This window comes from Callorhinchus milii, unplaced genomic scaffold, assembly GCF_018977255.1.
Source record: "Callorhinchus milii isolate IMCB2004 unplaced genomic scaffold, IMCB_Cmil_1.0 Scaffold16, whole genome shotgun sequence".
Classification (NCBI taxonomy): Eukaryota; Metazoa; Chordata; class Chondrichthyes; order Chimaeriformes; family Callorhinchidae; genus Callorhinchus; species Callorhinchus milii.
The window spans coordinates 284,379-298,291 of record NW_024704757.1 but is presented as its reverse complement, the minus strand read 5'-3'; the positions used below and the strand labels follow the sequence as shown (position 1 = coordinate 298,291).

The following is a 13,913-nucleotide window of genomic DNA, read 5'->3' as shown; positions in this document are numbered from 1 at the left end:
CTTTTTTTAAAAGCATGCACCAATTTGAACCTACAAGCACATTAACAAAACTATTAACAAAACTAGGAAATGCTGTCATTAAGAAATGCATTACTCCTTTCTTTCCCTGACATCCGATTTGGAATGTGAAACATTCCGGTTATTTTTCCCTCCCCGATTTGTTCTGCAGGAGGTCTCATCGACATAACGAACCAGCAAGTTCCGTGTACGACCAACAAGTCCAGTGATAATTCCACTTGCAGCCCAGAGCTGATGGCCACAGAGGCTTATAATCTATCTGTTAAGTTAATGCAAGTTCTTATGGACACGCGAGTCCTGAATGAAGAGCCTCTGAGTGTGCGTGGAAACAAGATGGTTGCAGATGGCAAACGCGCAGACCGGTATAATCTGCTCTGCTTTGACAAGAATTCAAGTTGCCAGTTTTCCATCCCTCACTCCTTCAGCCGCGTGTTTACCAACATCAGTGACGTGACCCAGGTCCTGTTCCTCGTGGACTCCAACCCCTTTCCATACGGCTACATTGAGAACTACACTGTCTCCAGCAAAGTGGCTTCGATTGAGTTCAGAACGGACAATGGCACACACATCCCCATCGAGAACCTGAACCTCGACAGAGCCGTCACTGTCAAGGTGTCCACTCGAGTCGGAGTGAGAAACACCACCGTTAATACCACCGTGATCAACGGAAGGAGTTCAGTCACCGTCAACATCACCTCTGGGAATTTGAACAAGGAGGCTGGGCTGCACATTCAGGTCACATATACGCTTTTGAACGGTGTGTATTAGTTTGTTAAGCAGGAAACTGAGCAAATGGCTCAAAATTGGAGGACATACTGCAAAATAGACACGTGCAGTGTGGGAAGCAACACAGTGATAGTGGGATGAACTATCAGCAATGATTAGATAGGTTAGGGATTCTCAGCCTTGAAAAGCCACTCAAGTGTCAGCTTCATTCAGAGAGCCCAGGAGCGTGAGAAGGGAACGGAATGAGGAGGAACAGAGTAAGAATTCTATTTGGGAATTAAGTGAGAGTGGGAATTCGGTGCAGGTGAGAACTTGTAAAGGAGAGACAAAACCCTCAAGAGCCTGCACTTATAAACAAAATAGAAGCCCACAGTATTAAAGGGACTGTGGCAACATGGATCCAGAACTGGCGAGGAGATAGAAAGCAGAGTGGTAGTAAACGGTTGCTTTTCTGATTGGGGGAGGTATGTAGTGGTGTCCCTCAGGGGTCGGTATTGGGACCGCTGCTCTTTCTGATCTATATTAATGATCCTGACCTGGATATAGGGAGCACAGTTTCCAAATTTGCAGACAACACTAAGCCAGGAAAAGTAGTTAATGGTGAGGAGGATAGCACCAGACTCCAAGAGGGCTTAGACAGATTAGTAAAATGGGCAGCAATGTGGCAGATGAGGTTTAATGTGGAGAAATGCAAAGTGTTGCATTTTGGTAGGAAGACTGAGGAGAGGCAGTGTAAGCTGATGGTACAATCTTAAAGAGGGCAAATGAACAGAGAGACCTGAGGGTCCAGATCAGCAAATCTCTGAAGGTGGCCGGACAGGTAGATACAGCTGTTAAAAAGGCATCCGGGATACTAGGCTTTATAAACAGGGGCATAGAATACAAAAGTCAGGAGGTTATGTTGAATATAAAATGCTGGTTAGGCCTCAGTTGGAGACTGCGTTCAGTTCTGGGCACCGCAATTTAGGAAAGATGTTAGGACATTGGGGAGGGTGCAAAGGAGGTTTACCAGGATGGTACCAGGAATGAAGGACCTTAGTTATGAGGAGAGGTTAGCAAAACTAGGATTATTATTATTATTATTCATACACGCCTTAACTACATCAAGGCTCGACTATGCAAACTCATTGCTTCTCGGCCTCCCCAACTCCTCCCTCCACAGGCTGCAGATCATCCAGAACTCTGCAGCCCGTATCCTCTCCCGCACCAGGCTCCGTGACCCTATCCCCCCCATCCTCGCCCAACTCCACTGGCTTCCCATCACACAGAGGATCCAGTTCAAGATCCTGGTCCTCACTTCAAAGCCCTCCATGGTCTTCCTCCCCCCTATCTTGCCGACCTCCTAACCCCCTACCATCCTGTTCACTCCCTTCGCTCAGTGTACTCTGGCCTGCTTCACGTCCCCCGCCTCGCTCACCCCACTATCGCTGGGCAGGCCTTCTGCCACTCTGCCCCACCCTCTGGGACTCCATCTCGCAGTCCCTCCGTCTCGCCCCCTCCCTCGCCACTTTCAAGACCCACCTCAAGACCCTCCTCTTCGAATGTGCTTTCGATCTCTCTGCATCCCCCCCCCCGCCCTCCAACCTCCCCCGATCCTCAACTCGGGTCTGAAACTCTGTCTGTCCAGTGCCTTGGGATGTCCTCCCGACGTGAAAGGCGCTATACACATGTAATTTTGTGTTGTTGTTATTCTCCCGATGGGCTGAATGGCCTCTTTCTGTGCTGTTTGATTCTATGATTCTATGAAAAGAGATGTCACAGAGACCTTATAGAGTTACATAGGGTTCTAAATGGGATTGAGAAATTAAGCTCTAAATTAAGATTTAATTATTACTAAAATATTAATGAGTCTGACTAAATTGAGGTTCTTTCTAATTTTAATTGTTAATTTTGATTTTGCTTCAGAAACACTCAGTTTAAGGGAAGCCAATTCCTTCATTCATGTCCTACTCCACAATTCAACAAATCCAAACGAGTCCAACTTCAAAACCAAAAAGCGGATCGATTTGGAGTCAGTGAGAGGGTCCGATCACAAGCTGTACACCTTTTTCCTGTCTCCTGAGTAAGCACCTTTTTAATTATACTTTTATTAAGCTTCATAGTCACTTCCAGCCTCTTACTGTGTTGCATGAAGGAGTCTGGCTTCCCAACAACAGCCGAAAGAACATGAAGAGTCTGAATCACAGCCACATTGGTCATCTGAATGAAGCTGCCCTCAATGGGCAGACTTTGCTGGTACTTAGCTGGAACTTCAAATGGGGCCTCCTGCACCAGTGCCACCCCTGCCAGACAATGGAGAGCTGCAACGACCAGAACCGACCAAAGCTTGTGAAGAAATTAATTAATTCTGCGTTTGATTTTCCAGCCTCCACATTGGAAGGATGTCTAAAAGCACTTCACAGTAAAGTGTTGTGAGTGTATCTTGAAGGTGAACGCAACAGCCAATTTGCGCACAACAGATCCCATGAACATCCATGAATGAATAACCAATTATATCTGGGTGATTGCTGGCCAGGACAAAGAGAAACTCCCTTCTCTTTTCAAGTGGTGTTGTGGGATCTTTAACATTTACCTCAGTCGGCAGGACAGGAGCTCAGTTTAATGTGTCACCCGAAGTATGGTACCTCTGACAATGCAGTTCTCTCCCTGAGCACTGCATTGGAGTGTCAGCCTAAACTTGAACTCCAAAACTCTCTGACTCAGAGACAAGAACGCTACCAACTGATGCCAGGTTGACTCTTTGCCTCTTGATGGCAAAGGGAACGTGTTAGGTTTCTGGCCATTTCTGGAATTGGGTTGAAATTAGACACAAAAGGTTGTTGGCAAGCTGTTCAATGAAACAATAACAACAACTTGCATTTATATATTGCTCTCCACGTAGGGTAGTGTCCCGGAGCACTTGTCAGTGGCGGAGTCTGACCCCCCTGCCAGAGGGAGAGGGGAGGTGACCGTAAACCCTAACCTAATGCGCAGTTATATCTGAATCATTATGATCCTAATTCGAAACCACATTCCCTTATTCCTGCTTCTGCTCTTCTCAAATAGTGTTGATGACACGACCAAAGAGTATTATTTGAATATCACAAACTATTATAGCTCCTCGGTGCGAGCTGCTGTTGGGGTCTACACGTCCCTTTGCCAGTACTTCAACACGACCACCATGAGCTGGCAGACAGATGGTATTGTGCCGCTCGAAGATACCACCCCAGACACTGCTACCTGCCTAACCCAGCACCTGACTGCTTTCGGAGCCAGCCTCTTTGTGCCACCTAATTCCGTCGTGTTTATAAATCCTGTAAGTATTTCACTTGCTGTTTGCAGAAAACTATACATACACAGTAATGATAATACTACGAAGACTTGTATTTGATACAACACAGACAGCGGAAAAATGTCTCACTGCTTCGCAGGTAGTTGATGTAAAGTCTAATCGCAGTATTTTGTAGGCAAAGGCGGCAGTCAATTTGCACACAGCAATGTTTCACAAAGCAGCCAGGAAGCAAAATGGCCAATTAATCTGAAACTCCTCTTTTCAAGTAGTATCACGTGATCTTTAACATCCTCCTAAACAGGTAGACGGGACTTCTGAAATGGAATGTCTCACCCAAAATGCAGAGCTCCAATTTGTGTGTGTGTTTGTACACATAAGTTGGCTCTGAGAAGTGCGTAGTTGGGCAAGTGATTGCGTGTAATATACTTCTAAGAATTTACTTACAGCAAATCGCCCCAGTCAGCCTTTACAACAACAACAACAAGATTCCATTTATAGAGCGCCTTTCACATTGGGAGGACGTCCCAAGGGGCTGTACAGTTGGGTCAGGACCCGAGCATTGGGGGGAAATGGGGAGGGAAGGGAGGGAGCGAGGAGGGGGTAGAAAGTCGAGAGGGGAGCTGAAGGCACAGTCAAAGAAAAAGGTCTTGAGACCGGCCTTGAAGGAGGAGAGGGAGGAAGCGGCGAAGGCACTGGGGATAGAGTTCCAGAGCCTCGGGGCTGAGAGGCTGAAGGCCCGGCCACCGATGGTAGGGCGGTTGGGGCGGGGGATGTGGAGCAGACCGGAGCCAGAGGAACGGAGGGTACGGGCAGGTAGGTAGGGGGATAGTAGGTCAGAGAGGTAGGAGGGAGCGAGGCCGTGAATGGCCTTGTAGGTGAGGATGAGGATCTTGAATTCAATCCTCTAGGGGATGGGGAGCCAGTGGAGGCGAGCGAGGGCGAGGGTGGGAGTGATGTGGTCGCGGTGTCTGGTGCGGGACAGTACACGAGCTGCAGAGTTCTGAATGACCTGCAGTGTGAAGGGAGGGCCGGGAAGGCCGGCGAGGAGAGAGTTCCCATAGTCCAGCCTTGAGGTGATAAAGGTGTGGACCAGAGTTTCAGCCGCGTGAGGGGTGAGGTAGTGCCGTAGTCTGGCGATGTTCCGGAGGTGATGGAAGGCAGTGCCAGTTGTGGCGCGGATATGAGGGAGAAAGGACAGCTCAGGGTTGAACAGAACCCCGAGGTTCCTGATGGCTTTGAGAGGTGGAGAGTGCGGCCTTGGATGCTGATGCTGTCAGCGCCTGAGGTGCGGAGGCGCTGACGTGAGCCAATCAGGAGGGCCTCAGTTTTGTGCACGTTGAGCTGAAGAAAGTTGTCTCTCGTCCAGGACTCGATGTCGGACAGGCAGCTGTCAGGACATCGGGGGTCGTGGAGTTGAGGGTAGAGGAGGAAAGGTAGAGTTGGGTGTCATCCGCATACATGTGGAAGTTAACCCCATGTCTGCGGATGATGTCACCGAGGGGGAGCATATAGAGGGTGAAGAGGAGGGGACCGAGGACAGAGCCCTGAGGGACACCGCACGAGACAGTGCGGGGGGTGGAGGAAAAGCCATTCGTGGAAACAAAGTGAAGACGGTGGGAGAGGTACGACCTAAACCACTCAAGGACAGGGCCTTGAAGGTTGAGGTGGGAGGACAAGCGGTGGAGGAGGATAGCGTGGTCGACCGTATCGAATGCTGCCGATAGGTCGAGGAGGACGAGGAGGCAGAGGGAGCCCTGGTCACAGATGGTCAGGATGTCATTGGTGACCTTGACCAGGGCAGTTTCTGTGCTATGGGCAGCACGGAAACCCGACTGAAGGGGTTCAAATAAGGAATGGTTGGAGAGGAAAGAGCGCAGTTGGGAGGCCACAACTCGTTCCAGGACCTTGGACAGGAAGGGGAGGTTGGAGATGGGCCGGTAGCTTGATAGCTGCGACGCATCAAGGGAGGGTTTTTTCAAGGTGGGAGTGATGGTGGCAGTTTTTAAGGGAATGGGAACAGAGCCACAGAAGAGGGACAGGTTAACGATGTCTGATATGTGGGGCAAGGAGGTGGAGCTGGGAGATAAGGAGTGGAGTGGGGATGGGGTCAAGGGAGCAGGTGGTGGGTTTCAGGGATAGGATGAGTTTGGTGACAGAGGGTGGGGAAACGGGTACGAAGGTGTGTAGGGGAGGATGGGTAGGAGTCGGAGTGTGGGAGGGAGGGGTGGGGGGTGGGTGGATGTTGGAGGGGAAGTGACCGCGGAGCGAATTCCCTTGATTTTGGATTCAAGGAAATCCAGCATCTCCTCGCAGTGAAGGTTGGAGGAGATGACCTGCGCGGGGTGGCGGGGGGGACGGAGGAGTTGGGATGTGGTAGAAAACAGTAGCCTGGGGTTGTTCTTCGCCTCCAGGATTATCCTGGAGTAGAAGGACGATTTGGCCGAGGCTAGAGTGGAGCGGTAGATTTTGAGGAGGTCCAGCCAGATTTGACGCAGGTGCGTTCAGCGGCCCGCACCTGGCTCTTCAGTGAGCGGAGGTGGGTGGTGAACCAGGGGGAGGAGCGAGAGTAGGAGACAATACGGGAGGTGATGGGGGCAAGAGTATCGAGTGTGGAGGAGAGGGTGTTGTGGAGGAGGGTGAGAGGAGAAGAGGGGTCAGTGAGAAATCATTCACCTGCCAAAGACGTGTGTTTATGAGGCATGGAAGTCAGATAACCAAGATCGGGTCACAAAGTGCGATAAACCATAGCAAATGGTTTCCATGTGCAACTGAATGTTTACATGGAGCTGTTGTATTTGTAGCTCTCTTTGTTCCCCTTTTATATATATATATACATAAAAATAATCTCTCGGCTTTGTGTTGCTTTGTGGTAGATTTGATTTTATGTCATTTGTTGGGAGCTTTTTGACTATAAACTTGATTTCCACCTCTCTGCCCTCGCATCCCCTCCCTGGCCTAGTCAGCATCCCATTTGTCAGGCTGCTGCACATTGCTCCCAAGCAATGGGTTTTGAGCCAGTATGGAGGATTAATGAATTCACCGATTCATGGCCCATTCCATGCTGCTAATCCCACCAGTTTTCTTCTGAGAATCATTAAAAGTGAGGGAGTTGCTGCTTTCCATCACAGCCCCAATATTACTGTCAGCATTTATAAAAGGCAAAGCCCACCAATGTTTCACATCATTGGCTGAGTTATTTTACATTTCAATTCACCACCAGATCTATAATAATGCAATGAATTACACCCATGTTTCTCCTTCCCAGACCAAACTCCAAGTGATAGAGCGCCTTCAGGTTGAAGCATCTCAAAGCGCAAATTGCTGTAAATCTGGTAATTGCTGTAAAGAGTAGTAAATGTGTATTTGTAGGCAAACATAGCAATTTGTGCGCACAGCAAGGTTTCATAAACAGAGATGAGTGACAAAATTACCTGGAGAATTGTTGGCCAGAAAACAGGAGAAACGGACTTCTTTTTCCCAGTAGTTTGGTGGGTTCTTTAACACCCAACCTAAACAGATCTCAGTTTAATATGTCAACTGAAGGATCAGGTAACATATTGTTTGAATAATAATAATAATCCTTGCATTTGATACAGCGCCTTATCACGTCTTCGAGATGTCTCAAAGCGCTTCACAGAATATACTGTAAAGTGAATTGACCATTTGTGGACGATAGTTAATGAAGAGCTTTGCTAGGTCAGCAACACTAACAATCTGTGTTTCCTTCCCCCCCCCCCACCCCCCCACACACATCCGGCGTTTCTGATCAGCCGACATCCACTGTGGTTAGGAATTACGTGGTGCTGATCACGTGCAGTGTCTGCTTTGTCATCTACGCTGTCTCGGCTTTCATTGTCCGGAAGCTGGACCAGATAGACATTAAATGGGTCGGATTCATCCCATTCTGTGGGATAGATGGATACTACAAGTACGAGATTCTAGTGAAGACGGGTTGGGGCAGAGGCTCAGGTGAGCTGTAAAGCGATATTTACTTTACAACCACAGACACGTTCCCTCTCAACTACATCGCAGTTGAAGGAGTCACAAGACACGCACACATTCCCGTTATCTCAGGGAGGAGATTCCTGAGAAGCAAATTACAAGGGATTATTCTGGGGAGTGGGGGGATTCGGTACATCACAACTCTCCGTGCACAGCTTTCAGTCAGTTCCAAAAAACGCAAATCAGTCTTCCCCCCCCCCCACCCCAGGTATGTCAGGCACCCCACCCCCCCCACCACAGGCATGTCAGTCACCCCGCCCCGCCCCCCCCCCCCCCCACACAGGCATGTTAGTCACTGCCCCCCACCACCACCACAGGCATGTCAGTTATGCCCCCATCATGCAACCAGTCATAACCCCCCTTCCCTCGCCTGGTATACACATCACCATCTACAGCAGACAAGATGGGAGGCAGGCCGAGGTTATTAAGTTACTGTTTATGTCCCGACAGGCACAACATCGCATGTGGGGATCAGCCTGTATGGAAAAGAGACTAAGAGCGGTCACAGACACCTGGACAACCAGTCCGCATTCCGCCGCAATGGCCTGGACGTGTTCCAGATCGCCACGGGTTACAGTCTGGGCCGAGTCTGGAAGATCCGTGTCTGGCATGACAACAGAGGTAAAGGAGGATCTGAGCAGGACCGGCTGAGGGCAGGGGTCACAGCAGGTCATAGGGCTGCGAGTGCAACGCTCCCAACAATGGAAATATTACACTTTAAAACTCAGAGGACTTGGAATCTTTCCACTCAGCCCCTGTTAACCCTGCAAGCCAAAGCCCTAACGGGTAGGGTGGTCCTAGCTGGAAAACAACAACAACTTGTATTTATATGAAGCCCTTCACATGAGTAGTAGCATCCCGGAGCACTTCAAAAACAGAGGGAAAGCTTTACAGGCAGCACTGTCGATAGCAAGCTGTGTAGTTTTAGCTGGTTAGACTCCAGCAGTTACCCCAATGCACACTCTGGGGTCTCCAAGCCTTGGCTCTTGCCAAACTGTGTCTAATACTTCCCGGAATTAGTCACTTCAGTCAGGCAGTTACAGACGATCCTCAATCCCTGGGTAGAATCATAATAAAAATCCTTACATTTGATATAGCATCTTTCACGTTGTGAGGCAGTTTCAGAGTACGTCAAAGGATTTACAGTAAAGTAGACTGACTGTATATATTGGAGGTGATCACTGCAACCAATTTGTGACCAACTTGTCCCACAAACAATCAAAAGGTGAAATGTTAGAGTTCTTACAGATTCTTGCAGTAAATATTTTTGGGATCACCTGTGGTATTTCCACGGTTCTGTTGTAAACCCCACTTATAATCAACTTCCACTGTAGTCAAATGATGATAATAATCCTTGCATTTGGTACAGCAAATTTGGTACAGCAAATTTGGTACACCTTTCCTGTCTGCATGGTGCCACTTACTGACTGAGCCATTGCTACCAGCCACTCTCTAAATCAAGCCCATGATTGTCAGCTAACTGTCTAGACCATTGCCAGCATAAAAACCTCAATCAAAATTAAAAATAGACAGCTGGTAAATGAATCAGACAAAAAGAATAAAAGGCATTATTATGATCTGTCAGCAGTTTATTAATAACAGGTCTTGTCACAGTGATAGATACGCTACCACAAAGCAGCTGTAATATTCAGACAAAAACAGCTCAATGTTCTCCCAGATTTTCAAACCCACACGTTGCCTACAAAACACAAAATCACTACACTTTGCTGCAAAACCTGTGAAGCTCTTTGAGACATCCTCTGGATGTGAAAGATGCTATAAATGCAAGGATTGTTATTATTGTTTTCTAAAACAAAAAAGTTTTAGCCATTCAATGCGGAGTGTCTGTGCGTGTGTATTGGCTTTAATCTCTAGCTGTTTTTGAACCACAGTGGAATTGAATCCATTTGTAGGCGAGTCATTATGGTTTACAACACAAAGCTCGGTTAACGACCCTAAACACTGCCCTTCAACCCTAGGGTAAAGGGCTGCGTTTTATCCATTCCCAACATCTTATTGTGACAATTGTTATGTTTTAAGCCATATGAAAATTCCGCACAGAAACAAAAGAGCAGACTTCTCACAATGTTTGAAAGTAATAATAATGTTTGCAATTGATATAGCCCTTATCACGTCTTTGAGACGTCTCAAAGTAGCTTCACAGGATATACTGTAAAGTGAATTGACTATATTTTGGGCGAATCGCGGCAGCCAATTGCACATAGCAGTGTCCCACAAATAGTCATGAATAAAATAAAATGAGTGACCAAATTATTATTTTAATTTTTTAAAAAGTGATTATTACCCGCAGAAAAGCGATTGACTAACAACCTGCTTAGAACAACCTTACAACAACTAGCAACCTTCCTACTTGCTGCTGGGTAAACAGTCAAAATAGGACGACTTTAAATAACATCCGAGACTTGAGAGTCTCAGAATTAGTGTTCCATCACCTAGATGTCATTGTAAATGAACTACAGCAGCACACTGTGATTATAGAGTGAAATATTAATCAAGGCACAACAACTTTCACTCACAGAAGCACATAGGATGAACAACTTGATGTACTCCATAGTGAGGGTAGCACTCACGAGGCAGGGAACAGACTATAGTCTTTAGTCTATAGTCTATAGATTATAAGGAGAAAGAAATACTTACACAAGTAGATTTCTGCCAAAGTAAATACAACAACAACTTGCATTTATAGCTTCCTGAGCTTCCTGAAGCGCCCTTCACATGAGTAGTATCTTAGAATGCTTAACAGCAGCTATGCCAAGCTAGAAAGAGAGGGGAGGTGACCAAAGACATGGTCAAGGAGGAAGAAATAAGAAGTTTCAGAGATTCAGGCTATCGTGGCTGAAAGCATGGCCACCAATGGAGCCGAGGGTATGAGCTAAGAAAAGTAGTAAACAGAGGATAATAGCAGATGGCAAATGGACGCAGACAGATGGGTAACATGGGCAGAGACGTGGCAGATGAAGTTTAATGTGGATAAATACGAAGTGATGCATTTGGGGAGGAAGAATGAGGAGAGGCAATATACAGTCTTAAAGGGGGCGAAGGAACAGAGAGACCTGGGGGTCATATAGTAAATCCTTGAAGGTGGCCGGACAGGGAGATACAGCTGTTAAAAAAGCATCCGGGATACCAGGCTTTATAAATAGGGGCATAGAATACACAAGTCAGGAAGTTATGATGAAGCTTTATATAAACACTGGTTAGGCCTCAGCGAGAGACTGGGTTCAGTTCTGGGCTCCACACTTTAGGAAGGATGTCAAGGCATTGGAGAGGGTGCAAAGGAGATTGACCAGAATGGTACCAGGAATGAGGGGCTTCAGTTATCAGGAGAGGCTGGAGAAGCTGGGATTATTCTCCTTGGATCAGAGAAGGTTAAGAGGAGACTTAATAGAAGTTTTCAAAATGATGAGGGGATTTGATAGGGTGAACAAGGAGAAACTATTCCCACTGGCGAGTGGGTTGGTAACCCGAGGACACCGATTTAAAATAGTTGTTAAAAGAAACAGAGAAGGTGAGGAGAATTTTTTTGACACAGCGAGTTGTTCGGAAAGGCTGATGAAAGCTGACTCACAACTTTCAAGAAAGAAGTAGATAATTATTTGGGCGGAACACATTTGCAGGGCTATGGGGAGAGCGTGGGGGAGTGGGGTTGATTTTGCAGCTCTTTTCAAAGAGCCACACAGACACGATGAGCCAAATGCCCTCCTTCCGTGTTGTATAATTCTATGATTCTATGATATTAATTGCAGCTGCTTGTGGATTTAATCTGTGAAAGCATTTAGAGGCTGTTTATTGCATTAAAATCATTCAATTCAGAATGTAACAATAGATTACATAAACCTGTACAACGCTGGATTTTGTGGCCAAAGTGTGACGTTTAACATTGTCACAAAGCTAATAATCCAATGCAGGCTGTATAGTGAAACACTTCAGATTCCTCAGCTGAGATCCAGCTCCAGTTCCAGACTCTTTATTTCCCTGGCTTTTCTCTCTCGCCAGGTTTGAGCCCATCTTGGTACCTGCAGCATGTGATAATCAAAGATCTCCAGACCAATGAAAGCTATTACTTTCTGGTGAACGACTGGCTGTCTGTCGACAATGACAGAAACAGAGGCTTGGTGGAAAAGGAGGTTCTGATGGCAAGTAAGTAGACAACGACGACAACAACAACGTGCATTTATATAGCGCCCTTCATGCAGGACAGCGTCTCGGAGCACTGGATATCCAGATAGGCGCAGAGTTGCCAAGCTCTCACAGCTTTGGTTTTAAAAAAAATGCTACTCACTCTAAATAAGAAACACTCCTCCATACATTCAAATTAGTCTGCCAGCCGTCCCGTTTCTTTCTCATCTCAAGTCATAAATAAATAAACTTATAATACTTGAACATTCTCATGTTAAATGCGAGGAATTTGCAAAAAGCATGAATGGAAGTTTACTGGAACTCTTAAGTTGCATTAAAAAGTACAAAAAACTGTAATTGAGAAAATGTTAGAAGAACCTGAAAATTGGCTCACTCAATGTAAAATTGCCCGTTTAAAAATTATAGAATTCAGCGTTGGACTTTATAAATTGATACAAGTCAACATTATTTATACAGACAATGCAAATAGAGTACAGCAAAAAACAGAGTACACAAAGAGCAATGCAGCAAATTAAATTATACACCAAGACAGAAACTGTCTGTCTGTCATCACATTGTGTTAAAAATGTGCATTAATTTCTCTCCCTGTCTTCTAATCAGCACCACCCTTGATTCCCCTTTTGGTTCTGACAGGATTAATACAGAATCATTACTGCCGTATACAATTTACATTTTCCCCTTTAGCCCACGCTAAACTGAAGCAGTTTGGCCCGATCCTCATGTGCAGATCCAGGGAGGAGATAGAGGATAATAGGGTAAAACTTCTGTTTACCATTACTCAATGCCTTCATAGCTGCACAACTATAATGGGAAATCCCATAAGAGGCCGACATTGCCGAAGGCGATGTTCGTTTTGTTGAACAGAAGGCTTACCCAGATATGTTGTACATTGTGTAAAAATATGCTGTTGATTCTTCCCTGTCCTGGGAATCTCAGGCAGGATTAATGCAGTCAGGACCGTTACTTCAGTTGAATTTCATTTTTCTTTTTTAGCCGAAGCTGAACTGAAGGACTTTGGCCGAATCTTCATCGCCGAGATCCAGCAAGGCCTCTCGGAGAAACACATTTGGTTGTCGGTCTGGGACCGACACCCTCGTAGCCGCTTCACCAGGGTCCAGAGGGTCACCTGCTGCCTCGTCCTCATTTACCTCGTCTTCTGCGCTGGTGCCGTATGGTACGGGATTATAAGAGACATCAACAATAGGTACAGTGGGCCTTTGTTGTGTTTAAATGAACCAAATTCATAATCCCCGGGCATCCTTCAAATGATATTTGTCTCAATTGCATGCGTTAGGTGCTAGTATCCATGTATTACTGAAATAGTTTTGCCCACTATTACAGGGCAAGTTTTTTTTTACCTATTTGGTAATGACATTAACCCCTCTCGATTCCAACCACCAGCTCGGGTGGAAACCCTTCACTGTCCAACGCCTTGGGATGTCATCCTGACATGAAAGGTGCTAATATAAATGCAATTTATTGTTATTTTTGTAGTAGTAAAGATAGAGATGTGCTTATTTTATTTTCTCAGCGATGTTCCAATTGCAACCCAAGTGCCCCTGAGTGGAGAGAGCATGGCAGCTGGTGTAGTCTCCAGCGTAATCGTTTATCCAGTCTACCTATTTGTGGTGATGCTCTATCGCATGTCCCGGAGCCAGGTAAGCTTCACGATCCCTCCTCTGAGACTACAATTCCTCGCACTCTCACTATTCCCTCTGAGCTTTGGAGCTGTGCT

At 46.4% G+C, this 13,913-nt stretch overlaps 1 protein-coding gene across 1 annotated transcript in view; it reads left to right on the top strand.

The window, feature by feature from the left end:
• Positions 1 to 13,913, top strand: part of pkd1a (polycystic kidney disease 1a) — a 77,792-nt gene that overhangs the window by 39,218 nt on the left and 24,661 nt on the right. The window contains exons 23-30 of the mRNA XM_042341141.1: positions 170 to 775; positions 2,650 to 2,806; positions 3,790 to 4,039; positions 7,786 to 7,984; positions 8,468 to 8,638; positions 12,035 to 12,178; positions 13,172 to 13,382; positions 13,710 to 13,836. Of these exons, the coding sequence (XP_042197075.1) occupies positions 170 to 775; positions 2,650 to 2,806; positions 3,790 to 4,039; positions 7,786 to 7,984; positions 8,468 to 8,638; positions 12,035 to 12,178; positions 13,172 to 13,382; positions 13,710 to 13,836 (1,865 nt within the window). The remainder of the gene's footprint in view (positions 1 to 169; positions 776 to 2,649; positions 2,807 to 3,789; positions 4,040 to 7,785; positions 7,985 to 8,467; positions 8,639 to 12,034; positions 12,179 to 13,171; positions 13,383 to 13,709; positions 13,837 to 13,913) is intronic.